This window comes from Oryctolagus cuniculus, chromosome 10 (assembly GCF_051225735.1).
Source record: "Oryctolagus cuniculus isolate XC-2025 breed Fujian yellow rabbit chromosome 10, ASM5122573v1, whole genome shotgun sequence".
NCBI lineage: Eukaryota > Metazoa > Chordata > Mammalia > Lagomorpha > Leporidae > Oryctolagus > Oryctolagus cuniculus.
In genome coordinates, this window is record NC_142876.1 from 105,924,439 (window position 1) to 105,939,428 (window position 14,990).

General features: G+C 47.2%; 1 protein-coding gene across 19 annotated transcripts in view; it reads left to right on the top strand.

The window, feature by feature from the left end:
• ANO10 (anoctamin 10) overlaps positions 1-14,990 on the top strand; it is a 197,737-nt gene that overhangs the window by 54,609 nt on the left and 128,138 nt on the right. The window contains exon 13 of one of the 19 annotated variants that reach the window (XM_089306456.1): positions 9,911-9,934. The exons of the other annotated variants lie outside the window; for them this stretch is intronic. Within the exon in view, the coding sequence (XP_089162582.1) occupies positions 9,911-9,919 (9 nt within the window). The 3' untranslated portion in view covers positions 9,920-9,934. Of the gene's footprint in view, positions 1-9,910; positions 9,935-14,990 lie in introns of those variants that run through there. 19 annotated transcript variants of the gene reach the window in all.

Below are 14,990 nucleotides of genomic sequence, written 5' to 3' on the forward strand. Positions count from 1 at the left end.
GTGAAACAGTCTGAAACTCCAGCGTGTACTTGGAGGGTGACGCCCAGTTTCATACACCAAGTACCAGTAGGAAAGCTGGGAACTTAGCAAGTTTGCCTTTTGGTTATCCTGTGTGGCAACATGGAATCCTGTAGCATCTTGAAAATGAAGCAGTCCCCGAATGTAAATGAAAGAATCTGCGTGGATTTTTGTTGTTGTCGTTGCTGGTGACTGTCATTGTCATAGGAATATTGTGACCTTTCATTTTTAGATAAAGAATAGAATGTTTGCAGAAACTTACTAAGGCAAAATGTCATGGGATGGTACACTGGTGTCTCATACCCATACCGGAGGCGTTGGGCTCAGGGCCAACCGGCAGAAATGAAGTCATGACCTTGCACATTTCCAGTTTGGGCTGAAGCAGTGTATCACGCTTCGTTGCATTTGCACTTCTGTCCTGGTTGATCGCAATCTGTGGTCGTGTTCGATGCTGTGTGCAGGATATGGATCTTGGAGAATGATTTTGACAGCAGTGAGTAGGAGGAGAAAGACGGGTGGCCCTGCCTGATTAAAGTAGATCTGTTTTGAATTTTGTGAGTTGAAAAGGATTTTGAGGTGCTATGCGCAAGGCTGCCTTATTAGCTGAGGACGTGCGAGAAACAAGGCGGGAAGCAGCCAGCTGGCGGGGCTCAGTACGTTCCTTCTCAATTTAGGATAGGACCTTAAATTTGTAGATCTAGAAACTTGTTTTTACCAAAACATTCAGAGTTGGTAAAGCTTTTGGGACTGATTGAAAATGAGTAAGGCTCACAAGAAACTGACCAGCATGTCAGGTAGGCAGTTGGCAAGGAGATCCTTTTACAGTGACCATAACGTTGGTGTTAAAGGTGGAATTGGTTATTAGGCGATTTCCTGGTAAACTTAGAACAAGAGCAATGAGAGTTAAATCGATTGGAGAGACACAGAAGACTTGAAAAGCACTGCTCCGTACACTTAGAGCAGAGCTGTGCCATGAGTCGGATCTTGGTGTCCATCGGCCACTTCTGGGCGAGGTGGGAGGAGTTCGGTGCCACCTGCTTCTAGATTCTGTCTTGGCTTGTTCTAGTGCTGACCTCCTGTGAGTGCGACTGATGAGGCTGCTGCCCTCCCTTGTGTTAGGGGATACCTTGGGTGCTCAGGGCCTGGCTCTTGTTGAATTTGGGAGATACGCTGGCCTGTGGCTCTGCATATGGCTACCCGCTTGTGTTACTGGCTGATTTTGCCTTTCTGATACTTAGGGATTTACTTTGCGCAAAGTCTGGGGGTGTTCACTGTTGCCCTCTCAGTTCTGTTATCCCTCCGTTCATGTTTTTTATTGTTTGTGTCCACACGGAATTACAGCAGTTGTTTTATCCTCATTGTCTAAACTGGTTCCTTAGAGGAGAGAAATCTCCATGAAAAAAATCCTCATAAGGAAAAAAAAAAAACAAACTTTGGTTTCAGTATAGACAATTGCAATTGTTGGTCTGTAAATATTTCATTTTCATGTGGACTTGTTATGTTGGAATAATCGCACTTCTCCCAAGTGGGCAAGCTAGCGTGAGATGCGTGTGTCATTAACCCAGTCTGCCGAGGGGCCATGTCTTGCGTCACCGAAGCACGCTGACAGCAGTGCACTGTGTGTGGCGCTCTTCGTCCTTTTATCCCAGTTGCATTCGGCAGCCTCGCATTATTCCGATGAAGTACCTGCGGCAGTAACTTCTAAAGAGAAAAGGTGTACGGGGCTCCCTGTTTGTTGCACTGTGAAGGTTAGCATTCAGTGGGGAGCAGCAGCTGGGGGCCCTGCTCTTCCTTCTGTAGGCTGCTCCCCGGGAAAGTGCTGACGTGGATGGCGGCAGGGCTGCAGTGTTTTGTGTGTGCTGTATGCCAGGAACAGAGTGATGCTGTATAAGAATGTGTATCTTGGTAGGCGCCCCTCTCCTGGTCCTCGGGTTAGAGCAGATTTTTCTTGGGACTCCCCTCCCCACTCCATGTCCAGTTGCATTTCTGGGTTGCCAGCCTCGGTGGCGCTCAGTTGGGATACACAAGGCAAAGCAGAATCGAGGGAACTCGCTGCCTGTTGATCTCGTGGCCCAGGTAGCCCGGCCAGTCTGCCTTCTGCCTCCTTGCTTAGTCGTCTTGGGCTTATTTCTCGTGTAGTGTCCAGAGTTTTGAGTTGCACTTTGGGGGAATGGTGAGACGTACTCCCGTTCCATCTTTCCCGAAGTGGGAGCTCTTGTTATCTTGTTTGTTAACGTTCCTATTCAGCTCAGGACCATTGCACACACACAGTCCTGCAGATGCCGGCTCAGATGTCACCTAATTGCCTGGCCCACCTGATCCTTCCAGCTCAGCCAGGGCTCTCATGTTAGCCTCTCGTGAGACCTGCTTGCTTCTCCTTCAAGGCATTTGTCCCACGCAGGAACCTTGCACTTGTGGGTTTATTTAACCTCTCTCTGTGCACTTTCAGCTTTGTGAGGGTAAGGCGGTGTCTGTGTCCTCATAGACAAGAATGCTCCTTAAAATAGTGAAGCCTCGTGTTTAGATGGACGTTGAATCAATGAATTCATGAGCATCTCAGTTTTGCTTATTTAAAGAGGAAAAGTGCACGTCTCCCCTTTTTCCTGATAGATGTTCATGTTTAGCTTAATGCTAAGATTGTATTTGTTGGCTTCCAGCATTTCTGAGTGCTGCTCGTAGGGCGTGAAGTGGCCAGTGCTCATCCGTTACATTTCTTAACTAAATTGCACCCAATCAATACTGAGAGCTCTGTGTGTTCGGTGCTGAATCTGGTGCAAAGAAAAGACACATTTGTCTTTTAAGTTTTGTCCTCAAGAATTCTGCTTCGTAATGAGGTTGAGAAGATGTGCATATTTTATACATACACACACACGCACACGCCCACATATGTATCTGGTTAAGTGCATCTCCTCGAGCTGTAACTAGGCAGTATAAGCAGTATGCCAAGTAAGTGGTCGGCGGTAAGCTGGGGGAGACTCTGCTGGCTCTGTGTAGGTCTGTCGGGAAGGGTGAGGTGTGGCTTCATCCTGATCTCTAGAGCATTTGGAAGGTCCGTTTCTTGGCTGGCTTTCTCGCAGTGTCTGGCAGGAATGGAGTCACGTTGTGTCAACTTGTCTGGCTTCTTAGGCGCTCCTCTCCTTGTCCTTGGGCTAGAGAGCGCAAGCTTCGCATCTGAATGCTCACCCTGCTGTGCCAGGCAGAGGTGGCTGCCGGGCTGAAGGGTGGGAGAGAAAGGCACCACCAGGGGCTGATGTGGACTCGATCGCGACGTAGAAGAATGGCATGTGCAGCCCAGAGTGAATCCGCTGGCACACAACCAGCAAGGCTTTGCACGAACTTATTACCTCCTGGATTTATACCTCTGTTAAATAAGAAGTATTTGCCTTGGTTACCAAGACTAGGGCCTAGAAAGGGGGATTATTTTGGTGTGTGTGTTTTTCTTGACAAATGCAGGTAACTGGGATATTATCCATGTTTTCTAAGATGGAGATGGCCCAGAACAAATCAAAGGGTTGAGGAGGAGATTGTAACTGAATTGGAAATACGCTGTCAGTTGCATTTTCAAGATGTTTTGATACAGTACACGTTACATAAACTTTATTGTTAGTCACTTCTAAGTGCAGGGTTCAGTGGTATCGAGTACAGTCTGTGATTTTTAAGTGAGGGTTCGGTGGTATAGGGTACAGCTTGTGCAGGGTTCGGTGGTGTGGAGTACAGTCTGTGCAGGGTTCAGTGGTATGGAGTACAGTCTGTGCAGGGTTCGGTGGTATGGAGTACAGTCTGTGCAGGGTTCGGTGGTATGGAGTACAGTCTGTGCAGGGTTCGGTGGTATGGAGTACAGTCTGTGCAGGGTTTGGAGGTATGGAGTACGGCCTGTGCAGCTGTCAGGCCCATCCGCCTCCAGAACGTCTTTCTACTGTCAGCCTGAAACCCCGTGCCCTAAACACTGACTCCCCACCACCTCTTTCCCACTGGCCACTGTCAGTGTCTCCAAATTCAGCCCTTCTCCGTGCCCCATCTATGCAGAATCCTTACTCGGCCTCTTCATGCCTGGATTATTTTGTTGACCATAATACCCCAAGGCTCATCTGTTTTGGAGTATATGTCAGCGTTGCCTTCCTTTTTATAATTATTATTTGAAAAGCACACAGAGAGGCAGAGGAAGGAGGGAGGGAGAGACAGAGACAGAAATCTTCCGTCTACTAATTTACTCCCCAAATGCCTGCAACAGTTAGAACTAGGTCACGTGGAAGCCACAATCCAGGAACTCCATCGGGGAATCCCACGTGGGTGACAGAGACTCGAGTACTTGAGTCGTCATGTGCTGCCTCCCAGGGTGCGCATGAGCAGGGTGCTGGATTGGAAGTGCTCCAGTGTGAGACCCTGGTGTCCCAAGCAGCGGCTTCCCTCTCTCTGGCCGACACCTGCCCCTTTTCCCTTCCTGTTGTGACCGAGAGATAGTACATGCTATGTGTATACCACATTGTCTGTACCCATTCATCTGTCCGTGGACACTTGAATTGCTGAGGGGAAGAGTGCTGTTGTGACCCCAGGTGTAGGCCTATGTGTTCAAGTCTCTGCTTCTGTTGCTTTGGAGTGCACACCCAGAAGTGGAATTGCTGAATCGCGTGGTAATCAACTTACCGTCCCCCTCAGCCGCTGTACCATTTCATATTCCCTGCCAGTATGACATGCGGGTTCCAGTTGATCCACATCCTTGTCAGCAGTTATGATTTCTGTATGTGTGTGTGTGGGAACACTAGCACTCTAATGGACATGCAGTGGGATCTGCAGCTTTTATGTGCTTTTCCCCAGTGACAGGTGATGCTGAGCATTTTATGTGACTGTTGGCCTCCTTTGGAAAATGTCTAGTCAAGAGCTTTTTTTTTTTTCTTGAAAAAATTTATTAGATATTCAAAAGTCAGTTACACAGAGGAAGACACACACACACACACATCCTCCATCCACTGGTTCACTTCCAACTGGCCAGACCAAAGCCAGGAGCCAGGAACTCCATGCAAGTCTCCCACGTGGGTGCAGGGGCCCAAGCACTTGGGCCATCCTCTGCTGCTTTCTCCGGTGCATTAGCAGGGAACTGGATCAGAAGTGGAGTCACTGGGACTTGAACCAGCGTCCCTATGGGATGCCGGCACTGCAGGTGGAGGTTTAACCTTCTATGCCACAGCGCCCGCCCCTTAAGTCCTCATTTTAATCAGATGTTGGGTTGCAGGAGTTCTTTATCTTATTCTAGATATCAGTTTTTTTAATCTGATTTCCAAATGTTTTCTCTCATTCCATGGGTTGCTTGTCACTCTGATAGTATCTTTGCATGCACAAAGATTTGTAATATTGATGAAGTCCAACTTGTGTATTTTTTCTTGAAAGTTTTGAAAGCATGAAACCACCGGCTTGGATTTTTTCCGAGATTGTTGGGGGTATTTGGGAGTGTATTTGTTTCAGTGTTCTTGCAGTAAGCCATAGCTACTTGTTTGATGATTTTTTTTTTTTTTTTTTTAGTGTTAACTACTATTGATCAGAAGTTGGGTTATACTGGCAGAGAATAGCTTGCTCCTTTTGCCACAGTAATAAGCATATTTGAAGATTTGCTTGCTTTTGTTTTATTGACTTTGATACATTTGAGGGGACCCTGGCTTTTGTTTCTAACTTGAGAATTTTGTTTCTCTGACTTTGGTTATATTCTGATAAAGTATTAGAAACAGCCAGAAGATCAGTGAGTTAACTAATTTTATTCTGGTGTTGCTAAGACCTCCGTTGTATGCCATCTGTTCTTAACAAAGAATCCAAAAAGTGGAACATTTATAAATAAGTGAGTAAATATAAATTTTTGGTTTGCTACAGTATGAGCTTTCAATCCAGCTGAAATGGCAGGTGAGCGTGTTACGGGGGGTGGCGTTCACAGCAGCATTTGGTGCCAGGAATCCAGTCTCAGCTCAGCTTCACCCCTGCTCGCTGCTCCCGCACACCCTGGGAGACAGGAGGCGAGCGCTCCAGTAGTTGCACTCCTGCTGCCCACAAGACAGACCCGGGCCGAGGTCCCAGCTCCTGGCTTTGTCCTGTCCTGAAGGCTTCTGAAGCCAAACCAGTGCATGGGAGATCTTTGTCGCTCTGCCTTTTCTAATAAATAAAAGCTAAAAATTTCCAAGAAAGAATCTTAAAGATTAACTGTGCAGTGATGGATTATGTTAATTAGCTTAATTATGTTATTTCCTAGTGTAGACATAGCAAATCATTACATTGTGTACTTTAAATATATATAGTTTTTATTTGTCACTTATACCTCAATAAAGCTGGAAAAAAGAATGTTACAAGGGTTCATCAAACTATTAATGGCTCCAATTAACATGTTTCTAAGATTTTTCTTTTAACTCTGGAAATGGCTTCAGATAAGGAAGTAAAATTTTAAGATAATTTAAAAATAAAATTATACTTTCATCTATTTTTTTCCTGGAGCCTAGATGGTATTATTACTTATTGAGTTTTAAAAAATGTTTTGCTGGTAGCATATTAAATTAACAGCATGCTATTATTCGTTCATGGTCCCTAAATGAGTAGAAATTTCACCAATTCAAAAAAGGCATTTTTTATAATAAAAATTTTTTAGAAAAGTAAAATATAAAGGAAATAAGCCATAAATATATATAAATTCTGGTATAAATTAATAGCATCTTGATAGAAAAAACAAATTATGTTGTTAATTTTTCCAAGTTAATTGACATCTAAATATGTTTATGTGGTTAGAATATCTTGATGAAACAATGAGGACTTAGAAAATGTGACAATTTAGGCAGTTCATGTTGAGTATTCTCGTAATTTAAAATTGATGAGTTGATAGTTACAGTAACTTCTCTAGCTCACATTTTCAAAGTCAGGCAGCTTTAACTTTTGATTCTAATGTTTTTTTTAAGCTTGATTTAGTGCAGTGTGAAATTGAGTAAGTGCAAAAATGATCATTGCTGTAGTCTGAGAAGTGCGGCATTGCAATTGCTGTGTGTGTACTGCCATCTATTGTTGCATTTGAAAATTGACACTCGACTGCCACTTTTCTCTGCAGTTCTCTAGCCTGAGTAAGAGACTAGTTTACCCACAGGTAGGAGGTGAAACAATGACAATGACATTTTTTGTGCTTTAAATAAAATAAAATAATGGCATTATCGTAAAATTCATCTCATAAGATTAAATCAGTATCCAATTTCTCTTAAGTAAGCATCATCTTTACTTGTGGGATAAATTTATTTTATTTTTTGATGCAATTTCAAGTCAATAATCAGTGCTTTAAATTCAGAATTACAAAAAAACCTCCAATTCCTAAAAAATAGAAATGACCTAAAAATCCTCCACAAATGAAATGTTAGATATTTTGAGTATTAAATGAATAAACAGTTTTATATTCTGTACTTGACAGGTTGTACCAGTAAGACAGTGAATGCTAGCAACTTTCCTACTGAATCTGCTTTTTTCTAGAGAGGTGAAGACAAATGTTCTAAACCCCAGTAGTTACACTACATTTCTTCTTTTTTTTTAAGATTTTTTTTTTTTTAATTGAAAGGCAGAGTTACAGACAGAGGGAGAGACAGAGAGAAATCTTAGATCTGCTGGTTCACTCCCCAAATGGCCACAAGGGCTGAAGCTGGGTCAATCCAAAGCCAGGAGCTTCTTCCAGGTCTGCCATGCAGGTGCAGGGGCTCAAGCACTTGGGCCATCGTCTGCTGCTTTCCCAGGCCATAGCAGAGAGCTGGATCGGAAGTGCAGCAGCCAGGACACGAATCAGCGCCCACGTGGGATGCCAATGCCACAGGCGGAGGCTTAGCTCACTACACCACCGTGCCGGCCCCATTCTGCATTTGTTATGTTTAGGTCCTGGTGGCCTGTGAGCCTGTCTACACCATGGACGTTCAGTTGGTAGTTTGAGAAACATCAGATCATTCCATTTAATTGCATTTTCTTTGAAAAACAGGAAGTTATCATGTGATTTTTCGTTGTCTCCTGAGAGCTGGTTGGAAACGGAGTTGGTTCTTAGCTGTTGGCAATGGGTAAAGCTGTCTTCCAAGCATGACTGAGCCGTCGTAGTTCTCTGATGCCCTCTCAGTGCCTGTTTTCCTAGTTTTACACTTAAAGAGCACGTGCAAGCATAAACAGATAATTCTGGTGCACCCTGTGCCACGACTCTCTAATTGTGAACATGCTCTCACGCACGTGTGCTGACCCCACTCCTGTCTCTCTGGAGAGTAAGATTGATACTCACGTGCAGACACTGGGACCTCCACAGCTGTGGATTCTGTCCCTGCACTGCCTCCCAGTGTGTCAGCATGGCTGCAGCTTGAGGCCAGCACAGCCTCTGTTGCATGGATGCTCTGAAGAGCAGGAATGAGGTGTTCGTGGCCCCAGACACGAGTGTCTGCCCTGGGCAGGTGTTGAGTAAGCTGCGGGTCTTGTGACCGCTCTTCTCTGGGGATGCAGGCTGTGTACATGGAATGCCACTTCCGGAGCCGAGCCCTGGGCTGAGCCATGCAGGACAAGAGCTGCGCTGCCCATGGCCTTGGCAGCGACAATGCAGCTTTCATTCTATCGCCAGTGTCATTGCCATTTGCTAGGCAGGCAGTGGCACGGCGCGGAAGTGACTTGGGCTGTCGGAGTCAGGAGGTAGCTGACTGAGAATCCTAACTTTTCCTCTGAATCTCTGTGCCTTGGTTTCACCAGATGCACCGTGGGGACACTGGGAGTGCTGGGCACCAAGTGTGACCCAGCGGAGGAAGCTGAGATGGGTGGCAGTTGACAGTGGCACCACCAAGCTTCTCACCTGCCCTGCATGCCCTGTGCTGTGGTCACGTGCGCATCTCCATGGCACTCAGGCTGGGGCTGCCCTTGGGTTCCAGCTTCCCCGTAGTCTCCCATGTCCCTGCGCCTGCAGTGGTTCCCGTTCCGGGCTTGGGCATGCTGCCCCCCACCCCCACCCCGGTGAGAATTTAGTGACCCTGTGTCCCGCTGGTAGGTCTGCTCCAGGCTCTGTGCTGCCTGCGAGCCTTGGCGAGGTCGCCGCACAGCAGTAGTATCCCTGCATGCTTTCATCTTGTGTGTTTGCACGTGATTGAGCCGTACTTGTTACATGTTGGTTAGTAATGGGTCACACATGGTGAGGTTTTGTCTCTACTGGACATACAGAGAGTGGGAGTTATTTAAGGATTAATTCTCAATGTGTAACTAAGGACCTTGGTGATGCGCCTTTGGGAAAGTGAATTCAGAAAACCCTGAGCAGGAGTGTAAAAATTACAGGATTTATAAGATGAACCCTGTTAGACAGTGTGGCACAGAGGTTAAGAACATGGGCTCCGGGTTCCATTGCTGGCTACACCGCTGACCAGCAGTGTGTCTTGGAGTGAATTCAGTTTCTGCTTCCTACACATTGTGTGATGAATCAAAGTAATAAACACTTGTAAAATACTTACTGCAGTACATAGTGAGATTAACAATTCAGTGTTTGGTAACTGCTATGTCTTTTTTTTTTTTTTTCCAGAAAAAAAAGTATGTTCTCATAGAGGTCTTCTCACCTTTTTGAAAATTTTAATTAAATGCTTAGGTTAAGTTTTTAATGCTTAGCCTACGAGCAAATCTACAACTAACCAAGTGATTCATGTGGTCAGGTTTCTGGGTTTTGACTTTTGAATTAGGGTACCCCCCCTTTTTTTATTTAAAGAAAATTATTTACTTGAAAGAGATAAAGAGAGAAACACCTTCCATCTGCTGGTTCACTCCCCAAATGGCCACAACAACTAGGGCTTTGCCAGGCTGAAGCCAGGAGTCAGGAGCTTCTTCCAGGTTTCCCACATGGGTGCAGGGGCCCAGGGTCTTGAGCCATCTTCTGTTGCTTCCCCAGGCGCAGTAGCAGGGAGCTGGATTGGAAGTGGAGCAGCCGGGACTCGAACCAGAGCCTGGAATGGGATGCCAGTGCTGCAGGCAACGACTTCACCCAGTGCACCACAGTGCTAACTCCTGAGTTAGGATACTTGTGTATGCTTTTTCTTCCTCCTTTTGTTTGGCTTATTCCCGTGGTAATCTGGGTTAAGTTCCTGCTCTTTATATCAGCCATTCCCCTCTTTAATTTTTATCCAAACGCAACATAGCTCTGCATTCTCCTGATGGTATGGGAATAAGTAAAGCCAGCCAAGGTGAATTCTTTGATTAGACACAGATTGATTGTGTGCTTAGCGTGTGCCAGGCTTTGCGAAGATACAGCCCCAGCTTTGGGAATGCTCGGAGGCAGAGCCTGCAGAGGCGAAGCTCCTTCGCAGGAGCGTGAGCTCTCCCCGTCGCTGCCTGCGGTGCCCGAAGGGACGGCTTCTCCGGCTGCCGGGCGAGGGGCAGGGGAGGGCGTCCCCTGACTGAGCGCTCTTTTTCTTTCTTTCTTTTTTTTTTTTTTTTTGACAGGCAGAGTGGACAGTGAGAGAGAGAGAGACAGAGAGAAAGGTCTTCCTTTGCCGTTGGTTCACCCTCCAATGGCCGCCGCGGCCGGCGCACCACGCTGATCCGATGGCAGGAGCCAGGTACTTATCCTGGTCTCCCATGGGGTGCAGGGCCCAAGCACCTGGGCCATCCTCCACTGCACTCCCTGGCCACAGCAGAGAGCTGGCCTGGAAGAGGGGCAACCGGGACAGAATCCGGCGCCCCGACCGGGACTAGAACCCGGTGTGCCGGCACCGCTAGGCGGAGGATTAGCCTAGTGAGCCGCGGCGCCGGCTGACTGAGCGCTCTTGAAGGGGGATTTCGAACCCAAATCTGCCTCTGCGGGGATTCTCGCTGCTGCCGTGGGCATGATTTCAGGAGACGGCATGAAAACTGCTGGAGAGTGGGTGCTCTGCAGAGCAGAGCCGTCGTTTCCATGAAAACCTTTGGAGGGAGTCCACGGAGGTGAGTTGCTATCGGATGGGGTAAAGACGAGGCAACTACAGAGGACCGGGGAGGGTCGTGGGCTGGGGACAGCTTTGGCTTCACGAGCATACTGTCTGCTGGGCGTTCTCGGGGCATGGATGGGGAGGCTCTCCCTCCCTGGACCCCACTCTCAGGAATGGCCTTGGCCCTGCCGCGCAAGATTGGCAAATGTTTCCTGAAGTCTGCTGTGACGAAGAACATTTTTCTGGCTCTTTATCTTTGCTAACTTTCTCGATTAACCAACGGATTTAGCTGGTCCCACCAGAGCCACTAGTTGGGTGGCTTCCATCCTTGGTGTTACTGAACTGGGGGCTCCGCCGCGTGCACCTCAGCTCCTCCTCCCTGCCTCAGAGGCCCCACAGCCCTCAGGGCTCCCCTGCCCGTGCTGCGTCTGTCCACTGGACCAGTCCAGGCCCACCAGCTCCCCCTCTCCATTGGTCTGCCGCCGCCGTCCTCTCCGCTCCTGCGGTGCCATCGGCCGGTCCCAACATCCCCATGGCTGCCACCCTGCCAGGGGCTGTCTCCTACCAGGATCACCGAGCTCCCCAGCAGGTGTTCTGAAGGAACCCCTTCCTCCAGGCAGCCTGCCATGCTGGCGCCTGACTTCTTGCAGCTGGTGACTCTCTGGCTGGAGACGCGAAGAAGAAGGGAAGCCATACTTGTTGCTGGAGAAGTGGACCCACAGGCAGGTCACTGCCGGGCCCCCTTTGGATGCCTCTCTTCTTGCTCTTTCCCGCAGTTAAAAGTAATAGCCTGGAGGTCCTGTTGATCCATGTCTAGACGCTGTCCATCATCCGTTTTCTTAAGAGTTTTCTCACATTAAACCCCTGGGATGGCTGTTTGCCTAGTGGTCAAGGTGATGCCTGGGAAGCCTGAACCTCATTTCAGAGTGCCTGGGTCAAGTCCCGGCTCCGTTCCCCCTTCCAGCTCCCTGCTAATGCACACTCTGGGAGGCAGCAGGTGATGGCTCAAGTGCTTGGGTCCCCACCTCCCTCCTAGGAGACGCAGGTGGAGTGCAGGTGGAGTTCCTAGCTTCTGGTTTTGGCCGGGCCCAGCCCAGGGTGTTGCTGGCATTCGGGAAGTGAATCAGTGAATGGAAAAATCTCCCTTTCTCTGTGTCTCTGTCTTTCAAATAAAATGCAAATAAAAAAAAACAAATAAATAAATAAAACCAGTATCCCAAACCTAATATGTTGTGAGTGCTTTAAGTCAAATCTCAACTCAAGAAACCTTTACCTAGTTTGTTGTTTTTTTTTTTTTTTTTTTTGCACTGGAGCTTCAGATTAAAAATTGGTTCAGGCTCGACAGTCCTTTATCAGCAGCATATCCATTTGCATTTTAATTGTGTCTGCAAAGTGGTACTGATTTGACCAGTTTGCTCTGTTTCTCCTTATTTTGAGATACCGGTGGTGGTGTTCTGTCGTTGCTTCTGTTCCTGCCCTTCTCCCCAGATGGGCATTAGTTTCTTTTTGTAGTTCCCCACGGTGTCAGGGTGCAAAGGCTGAATTAAATTAGACCTTGCACTGAGGTGTTAGGTGGACCCCAAGATAAGTATAAATCTCAGACATTAATAGTACCACTGTATTTTCTTCTCAATCAATAAGATGTGCTCTCAACCCCATTATATTGTATGTGTTACTAAAAAATGGGCTGTTTCCAAAGATATTAAGACCCATGAAGGAGAAAAAAATCTTTGTTGATTCCTAAGAAAATTTTGTTATAGATATAAAATATTTATTTATTTATTTGACAGGCATAGCTACAGAGAAGCTAAGGCCAGGGTGGTGGGGAGCAGGGAGAGAAAGATCTTTTATCCCCTAGTTAACTCCCCACATGGCAGCCATGGCTGCAGCTGGGCAGATCCAAAGCCAGCAGCCAAGATCCTCTTCCGGGTCTCCACATGGGTGCAGGGGCCCAAGGGCTTGGGCCATCTCCTGCTGCTTTCCCAAGCTACAAGCAGAGATTGGAAGTGGAGCAGCCGGGACTTGAACTGGCACCCGTACAGAATGCCAGCACTACAGGTGGCGACTTCACCCATTATGCCACAGTGCTGGCCCCAAAAATTTGTTAATGTAAATTAAAAACCTTTATCTTCCTGCTAAAGAAATCAAAATACAATGCTTTTTAAATATTTTTAAAATTTATTTGAAAGACATAGAAAGAGTGAAGGAGACAGAGATCTTCCATCTACTGATTCACTCTCCAAATGCCTGCAGAAGCATGGGCTGGGCCAGACCGGAGCCAGGAGCCAGGAGCCAGGAACTCCATGGAGGTCTCCCATCTGGAGGCAGGAATCCAAGAACGTGGGCCATCATCTCCTGCCTCCCAGGTGCATTTGCAGGAAATTGCGTTGGCAGCAAAGGCAGGTCTTGAACCTAGGCACTAAAATATGGGATGGCTGCGTCCCAAGCAGTGGTTTAACCTGCTGTGCCGTGACTCCCCCCACCCCGCCCCAATGCCACGTATGCACGTGTGTGCATCCATGTACATTTTTAAAAAGATATGTCTGTTTTGAACCTGAAGGTCAGGGCTATCCTCGGGCAGTTTGTATCCAAGGTGGAAAAAGAGCCGCAGGATATAAAGATGCAGTTGTCCCCAAGCTGTCCTCCGTGGGCCCCAGCTGCGACCACTTCTTCACGCACAAAGGACTTCCATTGGCCTTCCCTTTTTGGCACTGCACACAGAAGCCAATTGGCACCATCTGTGCTAGTAATTAAGTCTGTGATACGGTCACTGGTGCACGGGGAACTTGGGGTGAAGCCGCATTTCACAGCAAGAACGCAGGGGGATAGGAGCAGAGAATACAGTTTGTTAATATTCTTTTATGCTAATAGGTTGTAGAAAAGGAAACACAAAGAGAAAGAACAGCTCTCTGGTACATCAGTGATGTTCTGCAGCCTGTGAGCCGCTTGCCCACTGAGTACCAGCAAGGGTGTAGGCGGAGCTCTCGTGTTGTCTTGTGTTTGCTGTTAGATTTGTCCTAGAGATCGCCAGATTAATTTGGACATTTAAATTACTGATCATGGTTGCTGGGGGCCTGCAGTGAGGAAGGGGTTAAATGGCAATGTTTTCATATCTCAGTGCATTTGCTAAAACTCAAAGAGCTGCATACCAACATGAGTGATTTTTACTCTGGGTAAATTTAATAATGGGGGCTTGGTGTTTGGGGTATAACAGGGTAAGGCATTGCCTACAATGCCGGCATCCCACGTGTGCGCTGTTTCGAGTCCCGGCTGCTCCACTTCCGATCCAGCTCCCTGCTAATGCGCCTGGGAAAGCTGTGGAAGATGGCCAGAAGCCCTTGCACCCCTGCATCCACATGGGAGACCTGAATGAAGCTCCTGACTGGAGCCTGGCCCAGCCCTGGCTGATGTGGTTGTCTGGGGAGTGAGCCACTGGATGGGGAATCTCTCTCTCTCTTTCTCCCTCTCTATGACTTTGCCTTTCAAATAAAATAAAATACATCTTTAAAAAATTTAAATGTATAAAAATATATGGAAAGATATTTTAGAAAGTCTTGTGTCTGTGATTCAGGATACGTTTATAAGAGGGAAGAAGTGCTTTTTTTCTTTTTCAAAATCAAGGATGACACACCTTAAATTCATCTAAAACCTGATTTTAGAAAGCGAACAGCTCTTTTCCAACTCCAGATAAGAATTCTTAGAAATACGGCTGAAAGGAGCCTATTTAGGGGAAGAGTGAGCTGCTTTCGCTGTTCTTTGAGCCTTCAGAACCCGGCTTCACCATAAAAGGAGCTTCTCATCGTGAGTGTTGTTTAGCTGCTGCGAGGAAATTAATGAGGGGAGGCGTAAATCTCAGCCATCGGAGAATTCTCTGCTCCTACCTAAGAACAAAGATGACCAGCTGGCTTAAGCTTTGTTTTCAGCGTGTGGGTCATGCACAAAAGAATGCAGACAACGTGTGGCAAGCAGGTGCCTCTGTGCTGGACTTCTGAAGGCAGAAGGTGTCGTGTGCCTGTAGAATGAGCAGGATTTGCAGAGGGCCAGCAGAAGCAGTGCCGGGGGCAC